The 24,067-nt window shown below is 51.4% G+C and overlaps 7 protein-coding genes across 7 annotated transcripts; 5 read left to right on the top strand and 2 right to left on the bottom strand.

Moving 5' to 3' along the window:
- Positions 1–111: 111 nt before the first annotated feature.
- On the bottom strand, positions 112–1,011 carry H6S33_013038 (uncharacterized protein; the record flags this gene model as incomplete). Its single annotated transcript, XM_044844403.1, has 5 exons — positions 112–336; positions 408–506; positions 577–657; positions 707–914; positions 998–1,011. 5 exons carry the CDS (start codon positions 1,009–1,011, stop codon positions 112–114), a joined length of 627 nt encoding a protein of 208 aa, XP_044694747.1.
- A 361-nt stretch (positions 1,012–1,372) lies between these two features.
- Positions 1,373–2,721, top strand: H6S33_013037 (uncharacterized protein; the record flags this gene model as incomplete). Its single annotated transcript, XM_044844402.1, has 4 exons — positions 1,373–1,666; positions 1,728–2,326; positions 2,381–2,485; positions 2,643–2,721. 4 exons carry the CDS (start codon positions 1,373–1,375, stop codon positions 2,719–2,721), a joined length of 1,077 nt encoding a protein of 358 aa, XP_044694746.1.
- A 607-nt stretch (positions 2,722–3,328) lies between these two features.
- Positions 3,329–6,187, bottom strand: H6S33_013036 (uncharacterized protein; the record flags this gene model as incomplete). Its single annotated transcript, XM_044844401.1, has 5 exons — positions 3,329–3,963; positions 4,021–4,238; positions 4,292–4,709; positions 4,790–4,969; positions 5,056–6,187. The coding sequence occupies 5 exons, from the start codon at positions 6,185–6,187 to the stop codon at positions 3,329–3,331; spliced, it is 2,583 nt and encodes an 860-aa protein (XP_044694745.1).
- Positions 6,188–6,457: 270 nt separating this feature from the next.
- On the top strand, positions 6,458–6,829 carry H6S33_013035 (uncharacterized protein; the record flags this gene model as incomplete). Its single annotated transcript, XM_044844400.1, has 3 exons — positions 6,458–6,495; positions 6,556–6,635; positions 6,690–6,829. The coding sequence occupies 3 exons, from the start codon at positions 6,458–6,460 to the stop codon at positions 6,827–6,829; spliced, it is 258 nt and encodes an 85-aa protein (XP_044694744.1).
- Positions 6,830–6,905: 76 nt separating this feature from the next.
- H6S33_013034 (uncharacterized protein) lies at positions 6,906–10,517 on the top strand (the record flags this gene model as incomplete). Its single annotated transcript, XM_044844399.1, has 12 exons — positions 6,906–6,941; positions 7,019–7,064; positions 7,122–7,152; positions 7,228–7,267; positions 7,333–7,762; positions 7,833–7,959; positions 8,058–8,099; positions 8,152–8,242; positions 8,316–8,361; positions 8,421–10,237; positions 10,299–10,444; positions 10,505–10,517. The coding sequence occupies 12 exons, from the start codon at positions 6,906–6,908 to the stop codon at positions 10,515–10,517; spliced, it is 2,865 nt and encodes a 954-aa protein (XP_044694743.1).
- A 681-nt stretch (positions 10,518–11,198) lies between these two features.
- Positions 11,199–13,601, top strand: H6S33_013033 (uncharacterized protein; the record flags this gene model as incomplete). The annotated part of the gene is made up of 4 exons (XM_044844398.1): positions 11,199–11,243; positions 11,316–11,483; positions 11,551–11,989; positions 12,043–13,601. 4 exons carry the CDS (start codon positions 11,199–11,201, stop codon positions 13,599–13,601), a joined length of 2,211 nt encoding a protein of 736 aa, XP_044694742.1.
- A 5,304-nt stretch (positions 13,602–18,905) lies between these two features.
- Positions 18,906–21,648, top strand: H6S33_013032 (uncharacterized protein; the record flags this gene model as incomplete). Its single annotated transcript, XM_044844397.1, has 4 exons — positions 18,906–19,256; positions 19,333–19,404; positions 19,475–20,208; positions 20,310–21,648. 4 exons carry the CDS (start codon positions 18,906–18,908, stop codon positions 21,646–21,648), a joined length of 2,496 nt encoding a protein of 831 aa, XP_044694741.1.
- Positions 21,649–24,067: the final 2,419 nt, after the last annotated feature.

Genomic DNA, 24,067 nt, shown 5'->3' with positions numbered 1-24,067 from the left:
ATTATCAACGCTCAAACGTCAACTGCATCACAAATAATCACTCGCACCACCAAACCTCCCACGAAACACAAAACGAGTACCCAAAGCAACCATGTTAAATTTTAAACTCCACTATTTATCCTCCCCAGCCGCCTCCCCTGCCTCCTCCTTCTCCTTCCTCTTGAGGGTGACCTCGTAGTTATACAACCTTGCCGTGTTCACCTCCAGCGTCGTGATCTGCTGCCTCAAAAAGTCCAGGTCCTCCTCACAGTTCCCCAAGCTCTCCTTCGCGGCCGTCAGCTTCCCCGTTAGGAGCTTCTTGGCCTCATCGACGGGGTACGACAGCATCACGTTTGCCTGTCCCGGAGTTCAGCACTTTACTGGTCCTTCAAAGGGGGTAGGAGGCAAGGGGAAACAAGGGGACTTACACCAAGCCACAGATAAACCTCATCCGTCGGGTTGATCTTCGCTTTCGCATACAGGGTATCGTTCAGCTCGAACGTCGCATCAATCTCCTTACTCGAATCCTACCCCGACACTCTCCGTCAGCACCACACACCCCTTACCCTACCACCACCCTAACCCAGACAGACATACGCTCCGCGACTCCAGAAACGTGACCGTGTCCAGCGTCTTCTGGATATCCGGGATCTTATCCTTCAGCCCCGCGGCGCGGCGCTGCGTGTTCATCTCCATGAACTGGTACTTCCTGCCCACACACACACACACCACCACCACCACCAACCGTCAGCCGTGGGTAGACGAGGAGGAGGAGGCCGAATGAAGGGAGGGAGAAAACAAACGCGATCATCTCCTGGAACTTCTTCAGGTTCGGCTCGATGTCGGCGCGGGAGTCGACGAAGGCCTCGACGTCTTCGACGAAGGGGGCGGTGGGGATGCCGCGCGGGTTCGAGATCTCCTGGCTGCTGCTGCTGCTGCGGGGGGGGTGAAGGGGTGGGGGGTTAGTATTCGGTTTTTTTTTGCGTGTGCGGAGATGGTGGGGGGTGGGGATGGATACCTTGATTCCGCCATTGTAGTAGTAGTGGTATCAGATTGGTGGTGGGCGGGGGGGGGGGGGGGGGGGGGTTGGAAGGAGTGACTGGCGGTAATGATTTTTGTCAGGTGTCTGAGAGAGCTTCTTTCTCGTCTCTTCTTAGCCCGCAACCTCCCTCCCCCACCACCGAAAACGTGGGGTTGTCATCATTGCCAAGGCCTCACAATCTCTTCCCTGCAACGCATCTCGGGAACTTTCCCCCCACGCACTTTTCGACACACCTTGAGAAGCAAGGAAGAAAAAAAAAAGAAACAACCAAACCAGACCGCCACAAACCAGCTCAATTCACTAAAGAGAAACTACAGAACATCGACAGAGGATATATATATATATATCGCGATGCAGGCCTGCCGCCGCTTTTCTACGCCTGCAAATGCGCTAGTGCGCACCAGCTATGCTCACAGAGCACTCGCACTCCCGCGCTCAGCACAAGCAAACACCCACGACCTACGACCACTCCTAATACAGACTCTAAACCTGCGCTTCAGCTCGACACAGACCCAGTCCGCCCTCCAACCCACCAGCTCAAGCGTCAATGCGCCCCTCTCCACTCTCCCCGCGCCTCTCGAACTCCCTACAAAGGACCGCGACGCCTCAACCTTCTCCTACCTCCTCAAGACCGGCAAAGCCTACGTACTTGCCCCCCCCCCCCCCTCTCACCACCTCCCTCAAGCCCCACTAACAACTCCCCTAGCTCTCCTTCTACAAAACCGGTCTCAAAAACGTCTACCACAACTTCATCAGCACCCGCCCGCTCCAAACCCGCATCGACAAGCTCGGCTCCGGCCGCATCACGCCGCTCGTCGCCCACAACGCCATCACCCGCTCCGAGTTCCAGCACATCATGCGCTCGCGCCACGACACGCGGCGCATCCCCGTCTTCGCCGTCGTGTTCCTCATCTTTGGCGAGTTCTCGCCGCTCATCCTGCCCTTCATCTCGTCCGTCGTGCCCTGGAACTGCCGCATCCCGAGCCAGCTCCATGGCGACCGCGTCAAGCTCGAGAAGCGCCGCGAGGAGGCGTTTCGCACCTTTGCGGCGCCGGAGGGCGTGGAGATGAGGGATGTGTATGCGTTGGGCAGGAGTGAGCTGCTCCATGTGAGTAATGTGCTGGGGATCACGTCGACGAAGTGGCCCGGCGCGCTGGGGCTGCCGCCGACGGCGTGGGTGAGGTTGAGGGTTAGGAGGAGGGTTGAGTATCTCGAGATTGATGATACGCTGCTGGAGCGTGGTGGCGGCGTGGATGCGCTCGATGGAGGCGAGGAGTTGAGGATGGCTGCGGTTGAGCGTGGGCTGTGAGTTTCCCGTTTAGCTTGTTCTTGGCTGCCTAGAGCTAACAAATGGTATAGAGATGTGGTCGATAAATCAGACCGAGTCCTGCGCGAGGAGCTGAAGCATTGGTTTGCCGCAAAAGAGAGGGCCGGTGGGATCACGCCGGCGTTGTGGCTCACAAGGTATCACTCCCCCACCTCGCCCCAAAGAAAAAAACATGCAGTTCGATCATTGCCGCGAATGAAAAGTTTTTCAATTTTTTTTGCCAAATTTTTTATTTATTTCTCCCTGTTATTAAAAATATAGAGTGTGACTAACTAGATGCTATGAACAATAAAGGCCATCAAAGTGGCTACCTCCTGCAGAACCGTCATCCGCGGCCGTGGAAGCGGGTAAGAGAAGGGTTTATAACCCATAGATCGTCTCTGAGTAAAGATATGGGGGAGGGGTGAAGGGGGATGGATAGAGAAGAGGCGGGGGTAGATAAAAAAAAAGGGGGGGGGGGGGGGGGGGGGGGCAACGACAAAGCAGGAAATGATGAGCATAGAAACGAATATAGAGGTTACTAATCCACTCCCAAAACTCCACAAAAAATAGGAAAGAAAAAGGAAGACCTATGTAAGAATGCAGCAGTAGAAGAAGCAGCAGTTGAGTTCATGCCGTGCGTGGAAGTGTATATACAATTTAAAATAACTTTTTTGCAAAAATGGATAAACTTGTACACAAGAAGTGAGGAGGAAAGCTAAGGCCATCTCGCATTACGAACTGTAGATGCGTGGGGTAAAAGATAATTAAACAGACAGAATGATCCCAAATAATAAGAGAGAAAAAAGACAGAGAGAGAAAAGTAAGTAAAAATGATGTTAATGCAGGTAGACTCGTTGATCTCGTTAAAAAGAAAAGAAATAATATCAGAAAAAAACTCCGTTATTTTGGTCCCCCACCCCTTAACTGCAAGTTTTTATCACACAAGAAAACCGGAAGTTGCTTTTGATTTTTGATCCACTAACAAGTATAGAAAGATTTTAATTCTGAGGCTTGTTTGGCTGCCACCTAACAAGTTCATCCATAATGGCCTGCATTTGAGCGGGGGATTGTCCCTGTTGAGGAACCTGAACATTACCTTGCTGGACCTGACCTAGTAGAGCTGCCAGCCCGGCGTTCGGTCCGTAGCCTGGATTTGGTTGGACACCGTAAGGATTACTGTTATTGTTAAGGCTATGGCTCTGTGGCTGCTGCTGCTGCTGCTGCAGGGGCAGAGACAAGAGCGCTGCAAGGTCTTGCCCGAGTTGAGGCTGTTGCGCTTGAAGCATGTGCTGCTGCTGCTGATGGTGTTGCTGATGCTGTTGATGCATCTGCTGCTGCATCTGCTGCGGCTGCGGCTGCTGTGGTTGCTGCGGCTGCTGCTGCTGCTGAAGATTTGCGAGCAAGGTTTTCAGAGTTGCAGGGTCAAGAGCTCCAAGAACATTTGCAAGGTTAGGAATAGCAGCTTGCTGCAAGATGGGTTGCTGCTGGGGCTGTTGGGTTTGCTGCTGCTGCTGCTGTTGCGGGATGCCATATCCACCATAAGTCGGCACTTGCATAGGGGGTTGGGGTGCATGAGCTAACTTCGCTCGATATACTATCTCAGCAGCAATGCTTGGGTCGAGATCATCGTACTCTGTAAAGTATATTAGGTACCCGTCCATATATCAAAAAAGGAATGAGAGATACTCACGATCATAAGTAGCTTCTCCGTCCCCGCGGCGATCAAACACCTGTATCGAGATTTTGCTGCTTCCCTGCATCTGCCGGCTCAGGAAGACTATAGCCTGCACCCCCTCGAGAATTTGTTGCTTTACCAATGGCTCGAGGGGTATGCGTGGGTTCAAGAACACGGAATCAAAGCTGAGACCGCGATCTCTGAAAGACTTTTCGATCCACCAAATAAAATTCCTTCAGAAATGATTAGTAAACTCAACGCGTCCAGATCGGATTATTTTACTAACCTATCGACTTCATCCATGACTAGAGCTTGAACCTCTGGTACCTCTTTGGGATCTCTTCGTGGCAACTCTTCAACAACCGGGGGAGAGCGGGTGCGCTGGCGGTATCTACCCGGCGGGGAACGAGTGCGGTCCCGATGATGCTGCGGGCGGTAATCATCGCGGGCCCTATATCTTGGTGGAGGTGATGATCTCCGTGCAGGATATTCATGGTCACGGGTGTCTCTACCACCACGGGTGAATCCACGGTCCGTGAAATCACCACTGTTTCTGCCGCCACGGAAGGTAGAACCACCACGGCCACGAGGAGACATGGATCGACCATAATCAGGAGAACGGGAACGACGATTGGCCCCACGTGGCGGGTTCGAATCTGACGGAGGTGGTCTAGTGTTTCTTTGGGGCTTGGAAACTTCAAGGTCTGCAGTCACGACAAGAATCAGTGTTATGTTTTGTTTCTTATCTCACGGGGGTGCGGTTGGAAAACATGGGGCAGCGTACGCATTTTACGTCCTCTCACAGATGCTCCTTGTTCAAAGCGGAGGGCAGACGCGCATGATGCGGTATCCAAGAATTGAACAAACCCATATGCTTGCTTAATTGAAACCTGGGCTAAGCGTCCATGCTTGTGGAATGTACGAAACAAATCACGTTTGGTGACCTTTTCAGTTGGCAAGTTACCTATGAAGTCAAAGTAAGTATATGGGAAGTTGAGTTTATAGAAGTGGCAGGGTGCAGCAGCATGTGCATAAATTCAGGGTGCGCACCAATAAAGAGTCGTGAACCCGCAGGAAACCTGTCCCACTGGCCTTGAGTCACGTAATCACGCTCATCGGACAGAAATCTATCGTACGCTTCCTCTTCTTCAGCGGTAAATGGACGATTATCTTCCTCATTTTCTTCAGTACCGGTTGGAGAGTCCGGAACTTGTTGCCGGTGCTGGTTGAAATTAGGCGGGGGGGGAAGTGATGCAGGATATCCTGCAGGATGACTAGAATGTCCTGAAGTACCATTCACAGCAGACGTAGCCGGTGGTTGCGGCAATGGATGCGTGGTCTGATGATTTTGGGCTGGGGGTTGGTTTGGCACTTGAGCCTGCGCAGGAGGCTTTGGAAGAGATGGGACTCGAGCCTGGGAAGGAGACGAGACATGGGCAGGAGCAGGAGCAGGAGCAGTTACAGTAGCAGCAGCAGGAACGGTAGCAGATGTAACTTGTGAACTCTGCGGAGATACTGTTTGTTGTGTCATGCTCGGGGAGAGCTTTGTCAAAAGAGCTTGGAGGTCGACATTGTTTGTCAGATTGTTTGGTAGAGAATAAACATGGGTTCTTGGAGAAGTGGCCGATGTAGAGTCGGCAGCAGCAAGAGAAGAGGAATCCTTGTTCATCATGACTCCATTCGTTCCATTAATAGCATCAGGTACATTACCGTTCCCAAAGTTGATGGCAGATGGGAGTGCGTTCCTGAGGATGGGATCCGCGGCTAAAGATGATGATGACGAAGGTAATGAAGATGGGATACTACCATTTGTATTATCTGTGGCAGAAGTGGATGACATCGGCATGTTTTGCTGCTGTTGTGAGTGTGATTGCTGCTGCTCAATCCAAGAGGTGGAGGAACCTAAGGTGTGAGGATGGCTCCCACCAAACCCGAGACTATTGAAATCCGGAATGGGCTGGTGTGGGTTCGTGTGGGTATCAGTGGAATTAAAAACAGGATCCATCTGGTTCCTCAACACTAGGTTGTCATCTGGTTCAGCTACATGAACCGGTCGGGGGGAAACTGGAGACAGCATTTCTCTCTTTTCAATACTCTCGTCGACCGTGTAAGTGTCTTGGAGATAGTTGGGAGAAATGGCAGAAGGGTCTGGAGCAGGTGGAGACGACTGGTTTTCAGACATAACGAGCAATTATTTGCATGGAACGGTGAAGTTTGGGATTGGGCAGGAGCGGCGGGGGAGGGGGAGGGGAAGAAGCGAGCGATTCTTTCTATGAACGAGAGAAAACTAAGAGCTGTAGTTGGGCTATTGATACCTAGCACTGGTGATAGTAACAACTGTGGGGGCTGTAGTTGTGGCTGGAGGGATGGGTTTGATTGTAAGTAGGTGGGTTGTTGATGGAGGGAAGAGAAAGAGAAAGAGGTGGTTGGTGGAAAGGGAACGAGACGGATGATGGTTACTCGAAGCAGGCGAAAAGAAGTTCCGCAGGGGTATGCCCTTTGCGTTACGAGCTCACCAGCCACAGAACTGACACCACTTCTTTCTAATAGCCACACCAGACCCACAAGGCAGAAAGGAACAACTGATTGGCATTTTGAAACCTCGGTGCTCACGAGGTTTTTTACTCTTGGTCTTGCAATTAAATCCGATTACTGCATCAATCAACCCTAACCCATATTTATAGCCAAGATTACAAACTCGGGAATTCCTTTCCGTTCCGTAGAGGCCAAGTTCCAACGGATGGCCGCGGTGACGGTAGAATGCACTTGTCCCCAGGGGGCTCTTAAACTCTGTTTCTTCTTGTGCTCTTTCTCTCGTTGCTGATCGTGCACGTCGCCCGACTGAGGAGCTCTTTCTTTACTATTTTGACTGTTATCCACCACTCGACAGTAGTTTAACAATGCCCAAAGACAAAGACGGGACGGTTATTGCTTCTGTAAGTGCGCCTGTGCACTGCGATTGCGTATGTGCTTTGCTGTGCGCTCGGGGATACTGACCACACGGATTCTATAGCTGTCAGGGAAATGGGTGTCATGGGCTCATACTACTGTCGCGTACTGTTCGTCGCCATTTCTATCTTCATATACTAAGGTCAAATGCTAATAGATTATTCCAGGTGCTTTCTTTAGCGCGTTGATCGTAGGAATGTAAGTGGGTTGTCGACATGTCGTTAAAGATACATGTAATAATGATTACACCACGGGAGGCTGAGAATTGCGTAGGTGGCTGCATTTCCACAAAATCGTCCAAAACGAGCACTATGTGAGTAAAAGCAACGATATATTGCTTTCAGAGGATTGTAAGCATACTAACCCACGTGATTGCAGGGTTATCCAGATGAATGGTTCCCTTCGGTATCTGCCACAATTGGTGATCGTTATCCTGAGCGCTCCATCTTCCAATTATTTATTGCAGTCACTTCTGGTCCTCGCTTTGCTCTAGTATTTATGTGGTACATTCTTACCGCGCGACCTGGCCGCTTTGCACCGAAGTTTGTCGGTTGCATTGGTCTAATGCGTACATTCCTGTGTGGTGGTTGGGTCTACATCACTTCCACGGACGACCATGATTGGCATGACATTTTCATGATCTCGTATCTTGTGCTCACCCTTCCATGGACAATCGGATGCCTTATGCTGTCCCCCATGAACCAACAGGCTATCAAGTACAGGAAAATGCTAGCAGGACTGTTCTTTGGAACACTCGTTCCATTGATCTATTTCTTTATTCAGCATAAAGTCCATAAAGTAGCTGGAGGTAAGCTTTTATTATAAAAATATATACATGATGGTATCTGAGATGGACATTGGAACTGATTGAAGCGCAGCTTATACTAAATACGCTTTCTTTGAGTGGTCCTTGATCCTGTTCGATGTTGGGTTTGATGCAGTCACGGCCCTAGACTTTACAGGACTTGAATTGCAGATTGTTGATACAAGGAGGAATGGCAAAGGGTACGTTGGCTGGCTCCCAGTGTAGATAATTTATAGATTTATTGCGATCCAATGATATCAAAAAACGCAACTGGTTCTAAATCTCGTTTTTGTTATAGAAACGGCGTTATGCTGTCAGATACCCTGCTGGAAAAGGCGAAGTATGATCCCTGTCCCCATGTGCTACATCAACTATAATCTCACGACATGAAGGGACGATAGGATGCGAATTTCGCAGCAGTTGTTAGGAGAGAACTTTTCATGGGATCACATGATTGATATTGCCGCAGATATTTATAGTGGCGTAAGTCATTCTTATTGGTTTGCTGATTCTAGGAAAAAGAAAAAAAAATGAAACTGACATATGCGGGTGATAGTTCATGTTTTGGTCAATCCTAACCTCTCTCGGTGTAACCATATGGTGTAAGTGAATGGCAGTTCCGTTCAAGAGAACACAAAAATATCCTGACATACTCATACAGTCTTTCCGCTATGGCACATGGGAATTTCCGGTTACGAAGTGCTGGTGTTGACTACGGTTTCTCCATTTTTGCTTGGCTTCCGTCCCATCCATCAAGCAGCAGTGAACAATCCCCGCGTTGCATATTTGCTTTCGCTCTCAGGACTTCTCGCTTTTACAGTTACGATGCCTGAGGTCCGTCTGTTTGCTGTTGCCGCAGGCGTTGTCTTCACTTGCCTTGCCTGGTCCGGCAGTTTTTACGCTGAAAGATCAAACCCGGCCAGGTTCGAAGCAAAAATCACTGCCTTTTCTCTCGGGCTGATCGCGTCCAGCATCGCAAAATTTGCTAACCATAGCAACAACCCTATCTGGCCCATTATGAACGCAGAGAATGGTGGATGGAACAAAACTGGTCTTATTCTAGCCGTCTTGGCAATCCTTCGCTCGACACGAAGGACTTCCTCTACGTATGGAGAACTTCCATTACCAGCGCCAGGAGTGAAGAACGAATCTTCAATTTTTGCAATCATTGGGCTGGGAGGCTTGCTTTTTGGTCTTCATTCGCTGCTCTCTGATTCTAGTACCATGATCCTATGGGTTTGGGATGGATATCCAGTTAAAGGGCCTCTTGCAGTTCCACATGGAGCGTGGACTATTCTAGCCATGGGCGTGGGATTCCTGATTGGGCTGTACAGAAGCGATGTGGCGCAGACCTGGGCTCTTTATGGTGTTGCATGCACTTCAGCAGCAATTTTCTATGGAAATCCTGGGTGGTTTGGATACTATGGAGCCCTTGTTCTGGCCACATATCTTATGGCACTCATCCCCACATTCATTCAATCGGCGGCCAGACACAGCCCTGGAAAGACTTTCGGTTCTGCGTTTATGTGCTACAATATTATTGTCCTGGCGCACGTTTGGGTCGTCGCTTATGCATTCGTTCCCGGCGGTCCGTTGCTCCGTGAGAGAACAGACTTGGTCATGGCCGGAATGATGCTTATGATCGGTGCCGGCGTATTTGCAACCACGAGCTACCGCTCAAAGGTTTCCAAATCAAAGGTGCATGAGTCTCCTGTGAGGAGTCGTTTCAAAACATACTCAGTCTACTCTTTAATTGTGCTGGAGTTGTTTTCTGTATCTGTTGCCTACATTCGTTTCCCGTCGTTCAACTACGAACCGTACAACAAAGATGCAAAGGTTGTCACTGCCGGCATCTGGACTGTGCACTTTGCATTGGATAATGATATGTGGAGTAGCGAGAGGCGTATGAGGGATGTTATCAAGGAGTTGGAAGTTGATGTTATTGGACTACTCGAGTCGGATCTTCAACGTATCATCATGGGCAACCGCGACATGACTCAGTTCCTCGCTGAGGATTTGGGAATGTACGCGGATTTTGGGCCTGGACCGAATAAGCACACATGGGGTGCTGCATTGCTATCTAAGTTTCCTATCGTCAACTCAACACATCATCTTCTTCCTTCGCCGGTGGGAGAGCTTGCGCCCGCCATTTTGGCAACGCTGGATATGTATGGTGAAATGGTCGATGTCCTAGTTTTCCACAGTGGACAGGAAGAAGACGTTGAAGACAGAAGACTTCAGTCTGAGGGCATCGCAAAGTTAATGGGAGATAGCCCGAGACCACTCATTCTGTTGAGTTACCTCGTGACTGAGCCTAAAGAGGGGAACTATAATACCTATGTTAGCGAGAAGAGCAGGATGAGAGATATTGATCCTAGTGACTGGGATCGATGGTGTGAATATATCCTTTATAGAGGTCTAAGAAGGATCGGGTATGCAAGGGTATCTCGAAGTACCATCACAGATACCGAGATCCAGGTACGTCTTTGTCCTCAACTTTATTTTCCCAACATTACAGAGCTGACAATAATCTCTTTAGTTGGGTAAATTTATTGTTGGCATGTCCGAGGGTGGTGACACGATTGTCCCTGAGTCGGATATTCAGCCACAGTTCAGATTCCCAGCCATGTTTAAGGGCGAGGGTGTCCGAGGTCATGCTTATCATGTGTTGGATGACGAGCCACGGTAAGTGCTCGTTGACTCTTCTAAACCTTGAACACCCCGGAAGCTGACACCACCGAATAGGTACTACATGTAATATATAATTCGTCGCTGCTATCGTGCATCTTACTTTTTACGTTTCGTGTGCGTTATATACCACTCGCGGAGCATCGTTTTATGTTCATTCACATACTTTGCCAACATTTATTTCCTTATTGTCTAGTTTGCGAGTGAGGGGCGAGGAAGGGCTATGTTAGTAAGCCTATATACCTGGATGAAGGATGGCATCATACGACGTTGATAATAGGACCCGGGAGGATTAGGTCATGTAATTACGCAAAATGTCTACACATAGCTAGAGGTCTTTAACTAGGCTGGCATGTGAGGGAAGGATAGGGCCTGGGGAATTTGTATGGGTTTGAGAGTTTGGTACATATGAATGAATACTCAACCTTCGCTTTTCTATAATGAGTCAGCGCGGCCCCACCATCAAGAGTAGTCATAGATAATCACTCGAGGACTCCGGATGTCTGGATTCTATTGGTTCGGTAACAAAATTCGAGACCACCTCTATTCCCAATTATTTAGCCCTAACCCTAAGCCATCCCTATATCACGTGCCATTGCCGTTTCAGAGCCGCAAAAGTGGGATGAAAAAAAAGAGCCGAATATTCTTGAATGGCAACAACACCACACGACATATATTGGATTCCAACCCCACAATTTCGCCTCTTGTGCGCCGAGCAAGATACCGAGCCTGTCCTGATAACAATCTCCCAATGTTCAGAAATGGCTTCAATGCCACCCGCCGCTCTCTTCTTACGGTAGCGCACCCCCGGCCTCATACATTACATAAAGAACTCCCAAGCAGTAACTTTGTATGCATATCTTGCCAGTTTCGGACAGCACACTCTGCATCGAAGCACTCCCCTGGGAGGCCGGTGAAGAAGGGGCGAGGGACCAAGTCGGACACCTTTTTGGGCGCTATCAAGAGGCTTGAGGCGCACGTTCAGCACATTGAAAAGACCTACGCAGATCGGGTTAAGCAGTATGATGCTCAGCAGGTTCGTTGTTAGCTCTCTTGTTGGGCGCCTCCGTTCTGCAATTGAGGTACTGACTATTCGTGTATAGGAGTTACCAGATGTTAAGATCACCGATGATGTTACGGACCGTGCCTACCAAGCCCTTATGGCACCTCCCCAGGTTGCAGCGAACTTCCTTCCGGAGCCTGAAACGCCGTTAGATTACCTTCCAGCACCCGTACTAGCGCGAATTGAAGTCGCAACAAAGTTGATGGTGATGCAAGGGAGACAGGAGCTGAATTGGGACACAATGCTGGCAGAGATTGAGTTAAATGGGGGCCTGGATAATATGAATACCTCGGAAGTGAATAAAATGGTTTCGTTGGTTAATATGGACCAGAGGGCGGCACTGTCGTCAAAGTTACTGGCGATGATGGAGAGCTCTGATGTGCAGCCTAATACCTTGACCTTTGATCTCATGATGTTGGCGCATGCAGCGGTAGGGAACCCAACAGAGGTTAAGACACTATTTGAAAATATGAAAGAGCGTAAGAACCCTTACGTCGACACCACCCAAATAGTTACTGACATTTCGGAATAGGAGGCCTCACGCCAACCGTGTACTCATATGGCCATCTTCTAAAAGCCCACTCCCAACAATCCGATGTTGAAGCAGCAACCAACGCAATCCAAGAAATGCATGCTCTCGGAATTATACCCAACCTCGTTGTCTATACCACCCTAATCCAAACTTGCATAAACCGAAACCAGCTCGAAGCAGCCTGGCAAATCTTCAATCTTATAAAGCTCAAATCAGCCTCCACCGCGCCGGATGCAGAGACCTATACCCTCATGATACACGCCTGCGCCATCAACGGTGAAGTTGAGCGCGCGTTGGATTTATATACTGATATGACGACCCGAAGAGGGCTAGAACCAACGCATGAGACGTACCATGCACTCATACATGCATGTGCATTGAGAAAGGACTATTTCACTCAAGCTTGGCGGTTTGCGACAGAGATGCAGGCTCGAGGGCTAAAGGTGAACCGGCTTTACCTGAACACATTGCTACAGGCGTGCGGGCGGACAGGAGAACTCACGAGAGCAAGGCTTCTTGTCCGACATATGATGAGATCTGCACGTACCGGCGAAGATCTGGTTCCGGACGAAATCTCATTCCAGAATCTACTTCGTGCATACGCAACATACAAAGCACCGGGTGAGAGCAAAAGCCGTGGCGTGAAGGGTATTCTTGTTGGGGGAAGAGTCACTGCCGAAAAGGACAGTGAGAAAAAGGAGGAGGAAGCTACATTTATTGTGACAGGGTCTGGAAGACTGGAGAAAAGGCAGGAAGGACAGTACGAAGAAAAGGTACCGTTCTTAGAAAAGAGCGTACTTTTAACCCATAAGGAAGTCATGTCAGAGGTTCGACAGGTGTTCAGTTGGATTAGAGAGAACAGACCTGAGTTTATCAGCTCTCAGCTCCTCAATGCCTACCTTGAAGCTTGCCAAAACATTGGCAGTCGCCCTGGCTTCAGGGAAGTAAAGAAATGTTATTCACGTTACTTTTCCAATGAGCCCGGCATGGCAGAAGAGGAATCGTCGGCGCATTCTGGAAAGGCTCCGGTAGAGAATGAAGAAACCATCAGCGACGAAACCGCTGAAGAAGAAGAAGAGGACGAAGCGCCACAACGCCCACCCCCACCTCCCCCACCTCCACGGAACGGTTACCAATCCACATACAAGTATGGAAACCCACCACCACCCCCGCCACAACCTCCTCGATACCCTCTCCCTCCCCGCAATATCTATACCTTCTCCACAACTTTACAAGCGGCCTACAAAGACCGTGATTTGGCATTTGCTCGTCGAGTCATGGCCGACCGAGAACGATACAAACGAACAATATCCTACCAAAGCATATTCCCAGAGGAACAACGCAAGCACGATTTCTACGTTGAGTGCATAATGATTGATATCCTGGCCGCCTGTGAATACCTAGGCGAAGCGGTCGAAAGACTCGAAGAGAACCTAGAGCGGTTTGAGTGGAAGGAGGAGCATCTGAAGACGCTGTATACACGGGCTGTGCAGCTGGAGGATTGGGGCACTGTGCGGTTGTGTAATAAGATTTCTGGCAAGGAAAATGATCGATTCTAGTTGAGCGGTGTATTTTTATGAAGATGTATCTGCAGGTTTTTCTTATTTTAGAACTCCGCTTTTGGGGGATGGTGGCATGTACGGGTATGCTGGTGTATATATGGGATTTGTACTTTGTAGATGTACTTGTTGGGACATAGAACAAAAGCTATAAATATGAAGCACTAGTGAAGGGTAGTCAACAGTCACTTCTCTCACTCTTTCTTCCCCATATGCGTATTCGACGGATCTGCGGAGCATCATAAATGAACTCTCAATCAATCAATCAATCCGTGGAGAATCCTACCTATAACCGAGATCTGGGTGATTTTCTATGACTCGCATTACCCTTTCATCCAGTCTCGTCCTCAGATCCCATTCACAACAATACATCAAGTCCACGACCGCCACAAAACCCATATATCTACATCGTTCTCTCTCTCTCTACAGCTCTACGATAGCCAGCGATGATATCGATCATTCCTTTCCCGGTTGCCCGCAGCAGCAGGCCCTCTCAATTGCAACTGATCCAATTTATCACCGCCCCCACCCACAAATCCCAGCCTTGTACCATTGTCACACGCTTTGCTGAAAGTGATCACATGCTGATAGACCCTAGACTCTCTAGCAATATACGAAGGGGAGCTTGGTAGGGAAAAGCTCCTGCATACAAAAACATCGCAGATCGAGGTCCGCTGTCCAACTAACAGTAGTTCTCTAGAGTACAACCAACCTTTAGCCCCATATTGGGACAATAACAAAGTCACCATACAAGGGTCTAACCTTTATTAACAACTATCTCCACGCTACTGCAATATAAAATCCTCTCTGTGTCTGGGTTAAGCAAGCCGAGTGATCTTTCATGACGGCAAAGGAAATGACCGAAACGACCAGAAAATATTCCACAAGAACGAGGAAAACAGAAAATATCTCTCCTGTAAGCGGGAACCACACCAGCTGCAACTCCTTGTCTATTCTCCTGAGGTGTACATGTGCTTTACGAGCGTGATGCCGCCTATATGTAAGTGCCTGGCTTATGCAAACCGATATATTACCCCATGGCCACTCCAGCAATAATAACAACAACATCGTACGCGGGTGGGGAGTAGATCAGTAGTAAGTACATGTACATCTAGTTATATCGAGAAGATCTAGATCCCTAACACCGCCTCCCAACTCCGTGCCGTAGACTCCGTACCGTACCGGAACCCGTCCAGACCGAGCATCTAGATCTCCGCATCCACATGTACAACTGCAAGGCAGAACTGTACTGGTACCTACATGTGCCCTATCATGATACAACACTTGCACCTGCATAAATGTAGTAATCCAGAGGCCCCAGACATTCATCGGAATTTTCCGAAACATTCCATTTATGATATCACTTTTTTTTTTCCCCGCACCGTTATTGTCTTTCCCTACCACGCGGTATCAAGGTCATGACACCAGGCATTTCAGACTTTTAGTACCTAAAGGTCAAGTCTAGCGCGTTATATCCCGATTGGGTAATCGGCGGCGGCGGTATAACCGAGCGCGCCAAGGAAAGCTGGCGGGAGCGGCGAAAGAACACCCAACTCTATAAATAATTTCGTTCTACCACCTCTCTCCACAACTCATCAAGCCCCCCTCTTCTGGTAGGAGGGGGTGCAGTATCTATTGCGCCCCCCCCCTCTCATGAGGAAGGGGGGTTATTATTCCTCCCCCCCCCCCCTCTTCCTCCAATGAGGAGGGGGGTTACTCTTCCCCCCCTCCTCTAATGAGGAGGGGGGTTACTCTTCCCCCCCCTCCTCTAATGAGGAGGGGTTCTTATTCTTCTCCCCCCTCCTCTCATGAGGAGGGGGTGTTATTCTTCTCCCCCCCCCTCTTGTCATGAGGGGGGTCAGTCAGTGTCCCCCCCCCCCCCCAACTCTCTTATGGGGGGGGGGAATTATTCTTTTGCGCTCCCCCTCCCACAGGAGGGGGAGTTACTATTTTTCCCTCCTCCCCTGGGCCCGTAGTAGGGCCTAAGGGGAGGATGTAGAGATCCCCCCCCCCTCCCCCTCAGGCCCATAATAGGGTCTGAAAAGGGAGGGGGATATTCATTCTTCCTCCTCCGCTCTCGGGCCCATAGTAGGGTCCGAGAGGGGAGGGTTTCTTTTTTCTTTCTGTCCGTTCTGGACCCTCCTCACCGAGGGTTCAGAACGGACAGAAAGACGCATTTTCGGCCTCCTCTCCTTCGCAAGAAGGGGAGGGGGCATTTTTTACGTTAGGACGTTTGCCCTCTCCCCCGTTTGGGGGAGGGGGCTATTTTGCGTTAGGACGTTTGCCCTCTCCCCCGTTTGGGGGAGGGGGCTATTTTGCGTTAGGACGTTTGCCCCCTCCCCCAAACGGGGGAGGGGGCTATTTTGCGTTGGTTCGGCGTGCCCTCTCCTCTTCGAAAGAAGGGGAGGGGGCTATTTTACGTTTGGTCTCCTCTCTGTCTGCCCCCCCTCTCTCCGAATAGCCCTCTCCTCTTCGAAAGAAGGGGAGGGGGCTATTTTACGTTTGGTCTCCCCTCTGTCTGCCCCCCCCTCTCTCCGCATAGCCCTCTCCTCTTCTTGCGAAGAGGAGGGGGCTTTTTGCGTCGGCTCGTTTTGGGCTCTGGGTGCATACCGAGGGCCCAGAACAAGTTTTCGTACGAAGCGGTTCGGATCATGGGGTGTCACTCGGTCGCCTTTTTGGCCCTGTGTGGGTGCTCGTGAGTAGGCTGTCGTTTTCTTTTTTAAAGAAAAGAAAACCGCCTCCCTGAATCCCTTCACCCCCCCCCCCCTTTTCAGCGCTTATTCGGTGTAGTCGAAGCCATCACGATGGTGCTACTATTTCGAGCGCGGCGGCGTTGGTGTGTGGATCATGAGATCTCACTCGACCGTCAGTACAAGTCCGCGTATGTAGGTGTAGAGGCCAACGTGGTAGGGCACTTTCGAAACGTCGCTCTAAGGTCTAATGAGCAATTTCCAAACTGCCTGTGTATATATGCCCCTGGTATTTTGGGCAAACGGTCGCGTCCTACAGTCTCGACCTAGCCATACTTCGCACCAATAAAACAGGTCAAGACCCACTCGTACCCCCCAGAGCAGCTTAATATGCGACAGTCTCAGATCGGGGGTATATGTAGAAACCTTATCGCTAGTACATTAAATAAACCATAATCATATCGGTGTTCTACTAAAGCTACTTGTAGCTATGTATGTAGTGGTACTTGTAACGCATAGATGGCCAAGTTTTGGACGTTTCGGTGCGTCCCTTGCGTCGTGAAGTATAAACTACATGTATGTACTTAGATGTAGTGCCGGATCTGTGTGGAGCTGTGTGTCTCTAATTGTGTTGGGACCGGTTGGATCTTGTAACGGTTTCCTGTGTGGCTTGTACCAGTTTCCTATCTGGTACCTGGCCTCTATCTTGGCCCTCGCTCACTTCTCACTTCTCACTTCTCACGCCGACCGTTTCTTACTACCGATCATTTCTCACCACCGACTAATACTGCCAATATTACTAACTACCGCTACAAAAAACCCACCTTTCAGCCCGTAGAAAATATGCACCACGGGTAACAACGTCACACCTTACTTCTACACTTACACTTTCGACACTTTCACTTGCACTTCCCCTCCCCCCGCTGTCACGTCATGCCATGTCAGCTGATGCGCGCTGCCATAAGCACCTAAGCACCCACCATAGGCACCCTAAGTTGTACCTGCACTTGTTCCTATTCTAACCCCAACGTCCCGTACCTGCGTTACCATCCATAAGCACCCCAACTCGTACCTGCGCTACCTCCTCTGCATGTACCTTGAGTGCCCTAACCCGTAGCTGCATTACATCGCCCATATATGTAGAACCGAGCGAAAACGGCCGTCCCACAGTTTCAGAAACCCGCCTGCCCGGTAGTAGTAGTACAGTACGACGTAGCAGTCTCGGGTTGCTTTGTGAGATGGGACGATAGCTTTGAAATTCTTTAATTCTGCGTGCTTCCAAATTTCTGCCGCAGCCCGGCCGGCCGGCACACCATCCTCTCCTCTGCTATATATATGTACTTATAAACTATATATATATATAAACCAGCCGGCCGGCCACAAGAAGCAGCTCTCGTCCCATGGCTGTGATACCCACGTACGGCCAGCCGGCGTTTCAGACAGGGGACGAGTCGGAAAGTTAATCGGCGCCCGTTTCTGTGTTCCGCCAGTACGTAGGCCGGATGCGTAGTTGGCTATATACATATTAGCTGGGAGAAGGGAGGGGAGGGCGGTAGATTAGGCACTATCTATTTTGTTTGTTTCGTTTCGGCTACCCACAAGAGGAGGGGGAGTCAAGAGGGCGTGTAACGTGTCCCAGAAACCTAATCGCCCGTGGAACCGCACACGTGGGCTCTGCTCCCCAACTACCAACGTCCCAAGCTGGATACAAGTACATGTACTCTATGTAGTAGTAGTAGAGTAGGTCCCCCCCGCGGGGGGGGGGGGGGGGTACATTCATGTACCAGTCCTAATTACTGTCACAGTCACAGTCATAGTCACTACATCACCACTGCTGCTGCTAAAATAGATTAAACCCCCCTCCGGAGATTTAACACTCCCAAAAAAAAAAGCTTATTGGAAATTGCGGCCGTCGCAATCTCACATGGGGATGACGTATCGTTGTGCCCCGAAATTAGGGGCGAAATGGATAGAGGGGGGGTTCGTGCGAAAGGCGATCTGTGCGACACGTGGGTAGGTGGGTTAGGTGGGAAGCTTGTACGTTCCTTTTCTGGACGTTGATGGAGAGAGGGAGAGAGGTGAAGGGAGGAGCGTTATTGGTGGAGGTGATGGTGAGGATGAAGGTCAAGCTGAGAGCTGAAAGGATGGACGGATGGATGGATGGCCATGGATGAGTGTTGGGTGTCTCTAGATCTGCGACACGGGTCACGGTGGTTTTTTCACTACTGGCTCTGGCTGGCCGCTGAAGAGATAACGTCTGTTTCTCCAGCATCGAACCACTGTTTCTAGAATGTCTCTCGAACCGCCCTGCCCACCCTCGCTCCCCTCCCCCACGCCACAGCCAAAGAGCAGACAGCCAGAAACAAGGCCGAGTGACAACCCATGCACCACCACACCCACCACACCCACCACACCCACCACACTCCACGCGACCACCATGACAACGACAACTACAAACATGTGACAACGCCCCACCCTCCATACCCTCTGTGGCTAGTGCTTACCACCGCCAAGCCCCCAACCCCTGTCACCTCCAATGATGCCAAACCAAAAAATCTCCCCCGTCAACCACACCTCAACTCACAAAGCACACACACACACATACCCGAAAAAAATGGCGACCGACGACGACGCCGCCGCCGCCGCCGCTATGCCGCCGCCCATCCCCACCGCCGACACCTTCACGCACTTCCAGGACACGCTCTTCTCGCGCGTCGTGGCCACCACCAAGACGGCGGGCGCCATCGCCGCCTCCGACGTCTCGTTCCAGCGCTCGTCCGACCCGGCGTTCAATGAGGGCCTCGACGAGGTCAGTGCTCGAATCCTCGGGCTCGCCAACCAGCTACTGCGGGCCGCTGCGAGGGGGAGTGAGATTGCGACGCCGAGCAGGATGAGGGATGTGGATGATGTTGAGAATGGGTGGGGCGAGGTCGTGGAGGTGGTGGATTATTTGTTGGAGAAGGCGGTATGTATGCCCCGGAGGAGAGTGAGGGTGGAAGTGAGTGAGGGAGTGAGGGATGGTACTGATGATGGAGAGGTAGGATACGTGTTTGGATGAGTATACCGGCGCAATTAAGCAGAAATACCCCACGCCTCTGCCCGGCGCACAGCTCGTAAGTCCCCCGTCCTTCTGCCCTCTGCCCGCACCCCCGAAACCCCCCCCCCCCCCACTAACACCCCCAGACCACCCCCCACCGCCCCCACAACGCCGCCCCCGTGCAACGCGCCACCTCCTGGCAATCCCGCAAGCTCCCCAAGCCACAACTCCTCTTCCCCGACCCCATCGACAACTTCGCCACCCCCCCCTTCAAGCCCCTCCTCACCACCAAGCCGCACGCCGCCCTCCCCCTCGCCGCCAGCATCTCCCTCGAGCGCAACGAACACGGCAATGACCAGTACGTGCACCCCTACCGCACCGAGATCGAGACAACCGACTATCCCGCTGCCGTTTACGAGCCCGCCCCGCCGATCCCCTACCACCCGTTCGACAGCACCACCGCAACATGGGTCGCCACGCCGGCCGCCCTCGCCGCCATGATCGCGCAGCTCGAGAAGTGCACCGAGATTGCGGTCGACTTGGAGCACCATGACACGCGCTCGTATATTGGCTTTACGTGCCTGATCCAGATCAGCAGCCGCGACCAGGACTGGATCGTGGACACGCTTGCGCTGCGCGGGGAGCTGCAGGCGCTGAATGCCGTTTTCGCGGATGGGCGGATTGTGAAGGTGCTGCATGGCGCGTACATGGATGTGCGGTGGCTGCAGCGCGACTTTGGCGTGTATGTGGTGGGCCTGTTTGATACGCATTATGCGGCGAAGGCGCTGGGGTTCCCGGGGTTGGGGCTGGCGTATCTGTTGAAGAAGTATGTGGGCTTTGATGCGGATAAGCAGTATCAGTTGGCGGATTGGAGGATTAGGTATTACTTTCTTTCTTTTATTTCTATCTATCTATCTATTTGCTATTTGGGATTGTACTGCTACTACGGCATCGGAAGAGAGCTAACAAACGGCGCAACAGACCCCTCACCAAAGAAATGTTCGACTACGCCCGCTCCGACACCCATTTCCTCCTCTACATCTTCGACAACCTACGCAACGAACTCATCGCGCGCTCCGACCCCTCCAACCCCTCCGAGGACCGGCTGCAGCGCGTGCTCCAAGACTCCCGCGAGACCGCCCTAAAGCGCTACGAGCGCGAGCCCTACGACGCCGCCACGGGCCTCGGCGCGGCCGGCTGGTTCAACATGGTCGCGCGCGACAACCTCACCCCGCTGCAGCTGGCCCTGTTCAAGGCCGTGCACCAGTGGCGCGATAATGCGGCGCGCGCGGCGGACGAGAGTACGCATTATACGCTGTCGAGGAGACAGCTGTTTGGCATTGCGAGGCAGGCGCCGACGGATGTGGAGACGCTGCTGAAGGTGTGTGTGCCGACGTCGCATGTGGTGCGCGAGCGCGCGAAGGAGCTGGTGGAGCTGGTGAAGAGCGTGGTTGCGAATCCGCCGGACGAGACTATCGCAGCGGCGCAAGAGGCGTCCGCACCCGAGCCGGAACTAGAGGCGGCGCCGGTCGCCACAGTACCCATCATCAAGACCGACATCTTTGCGCCGGCGGCCGCCGACGCAGCGTCGATCCAGGCACACAAGTCGGCGTTCTGGGGGCCCGTCGCAGGGATCAGTAGCCGCTGGGAAACCGGCGCTGTCGCGGCAAGTATTAGTCTTGCTGTGGAGCTGCCGCCGCTGACGGCAGCGGTGTGGGTGACGCCCGGTGAGAAGGCGAGGGAGGCTGTGGTGGTCGTGGATCCGGGTGCGAGGGCAGAGCATCAGTATGTCAAGGGCGCGGCGGCGCAGAAGAAGAAGGAGGACGACGTCATTGTCGTGAAGGCGCTGGGCGGCGCGCGGAAACGGAAGATGCCGGATGACGAGGCGGCACCGACGACGGCGGCTGCGGAGGCAGAGGTTCCTGCTGCTGCTGCTGAAGAGTCGAAAGAGGGTAGTGCGTCAGGCGAGGAAAAGGAGGAGCAAGAGGAAGATGTGGTGGCCCTGGAGCCCGCGCGCAAAAAGTCGAAGCGGGAGAAGAAGGAGCTGCGGCGGGAGAAGCGACGTCTTGCTGCTGCTGGTGCTGCTGGCGACAGTGGCAGCGGTGATGGAGAGAAGCCGCGCGAGATCCAGGCGTTCGACTATTCGAAGGCGCCGCCCGTGTTTAACGGCCACAAGGATAAGGAGGCCAAGGGGAAGGGGAGGGACAAGAAGCCACAGCAGCAGAGGTTCGATCCGTATGCGAAGTCGGGCGATGCGCCGAGGGGCATGAGTCGTGGACAGAAGGAGCGCGCGGGGAAGTCGCATACGTTTAAGCAGTAGTTTGTCGGGATTTTTTTTTTTTGTCTTTTTTTTTGTAATCTAGATAGTCAGTAGCTAGTAGTAGTGAGTGGTGGTCCATGGTAGATAAAATGGGATGAATGGGACTCCTGTTTTAATGTTTCTGGCTTTTACTGCTTCTGTTTTTTGTGTTTCTTGGTTAGGATATGCAGTGGTGGTGGTGGTGATGATGGATGGAGATGAAGTGTCTGTGTGGTGAGCTGAGCTTCGCTGTGCTGTGCGTGGTGCCGGTGCCTGGAAACGGGAAACGTAACGACGACGTCCGTGGAACCGTTGTTCATCGCGCTCGATCATGCAAAGCACAGCTGCGTACATACATGACAGAAGAACCCTACCCTGTGCACGTGTCGCTGAGGGGGGGGTACACAGTAGAGTATTTTGGGGGGGGGGGGGGGGGTATGTAGGTACCGGTGCTGTAGCTGTCGAGTATCTGCGCCTGTCTAGAGTGTCTAGAGTACAGAACCCAGCATCTATCGACATGGCAGCACTCTCTCCTCCCCTCCCCTCCACATAGCTCAATGGAGGAAGCCGAATTCGGCACCCGCGGCAACGGGGGGTCGGAGGAGGGGGTATAGAAAGGAATTTTAATCTGATAACGTCACGTCACTGGCATTCTTGGATGTTTTGTTTGCGGTGGTGGTGGGGGTTGTTGCTTTTTTTGAGAGAGTGATCGATGATGGTTTTGGAGAGGGCATGTAACCTCGGATGGGTTCGTTACTCTGGTACTCTACTAGGTAGCTTTAAAGAACTCATCGATTTTTCTTATTTATTTTTTTTGTTTTCTTTTCTTTTCTGATCTGGCCCCGCAGTCGGCAGGGTCCATTTGATGTTCTCTTTTTTCTTCTTCCCTTTACTTTTTTTCCCGCAGGCAGGGCCCATTCGGTTCTGCGTGGTCGTCGCTTGTACGGATGGTGTACCGTATTTTTAACTATCTTCGGTATGTGATGCGCTGCTCTAGAGGCTCGCTCGACTTGACTGTGTCCGTGCCCCCCTGAAGCTGGCCTAGGTAGCTAGGGAAAAGGAAAAAGGGAAAAAGAAAAGAAAAAAAGGGTACCTTAGTAGGGCATGCAGAATACCGTGTGCCTACATCTTACCGATTGTTGTGCCTAGGCGAGGAGCGAGTGGGAGGGCAAGTGTGGGTTAGGCTTCGGCCGAACCAATGTGTGCGGTGCAGGGTAGGTGGAGTGCTAGGGGGAGTGGTGCATGTGGGCATGCAGGAGTCGGTACTCTTGCTTGCTCTGCTAAAGTGCTCTAGAACGAGATGCTGCATGGTAAAGCAACCTCCGTATCGCGGAGAAACGGGTGGGCCGATGTACTCTAGGCACTTTACATGTATGTACGGTACTTTCGGTAGAGTTTGGGGGGGGGGGGGGGGGGGTGTGATGGGAGAACTGTAGAGTAGAGTTATATTGATGGGCCGGTTGGATATAGATGGGGGAGTGGGATGGGGAATATGGGGGGAGGGGAGGGGGGGTTACGGTGCAGGAGTAGAGTACCTCACTCTACTCTAGGTGGTGCCGCCGGTGCTGTGCTGCTGCTAGCTGCACCCACCCCATATTTGTCCCTCCTCCTATCCTAGATATATCCATTACCTGCTCTACTTTAGATACCCTACCTATATGTACCTAACTTATGTGAGTAGAAAATGGGTCGGTAACTGGAAGGTATTTGTATTACTCCTATCATCGATCAGGTACCACTTAGCTACCTTCTTGTTCAGTAGTCGTCGTCCTCATTGTCGTCCCTGGGTAGTATATCATATTACAGTAGTCTCTACTCAGAGTCGTACCTGCTTGTTCCCTGGGCTGATTCTAGGCAGAGCAAGTTCCTTGGTGCCCTTTTTTTTCTCTTCTGTCCGGTTTTTTTTTAGTTTAGCTTGGTCCCTGGTAGACTACATCCCACCGTTTATGTGCATCGTGGTCTCCTTTCGCCTACGGTCCTAGGGTACCACTGCTTACGCTGCATAGAGTACTTGTACCTCTTGCCCTACACCTACCCGCTCCCCTTTCCCCCCCTCCACCCGCACAGTGCTCTTTTTCCTTTCCCTGTTCTCAACTCCTCTTTTGCTTGCTGCTCTCCCCTCTGCTGCTGCTGGGTGATCTGCTTTCTACTTTTTTTCCAAAGACGAATAGGTTGTGTCCTATATTACTTTCTTCCTTTTTCTGTTTTTATTTTTATTTTTTATTTTTTATTTTCTTTTTTTAACCATTCGACAACCCCAAAACCTTCTTCGAGTGAATCCTACTGTTATACCTTGTTCTATTTATTGTTATTTTTTTTATTCTTGCGTTTCGTTTCGGATTCGCGTCCCTTCTTCTGCTTCTTGTACCACTTGTTCCACAACCAAACCCTGGTCCTGACCTGCTTTTTTATTTTTTATTTTTGAAAGCACTTCTGGACC

The sequence above is a fragment of the Morchella sextelata genome, assembly GCF_020137385.1.
Source record: "Morchella sextelata strain SCLS chromosome Unknown scls_9, whole genome shotgun sequence".
In the NCBI taxonomy this organism is placed as follows: domain Eukaryota; kingdom Fungi; phylum Ascomycota; class Pezizomycetes; order Pezizales; family Morchellaceae; genus Morchella; species Morchella sextelata.
This window is presented reverse-complemented; position numbering and strand designations above follow the sequence as displayed.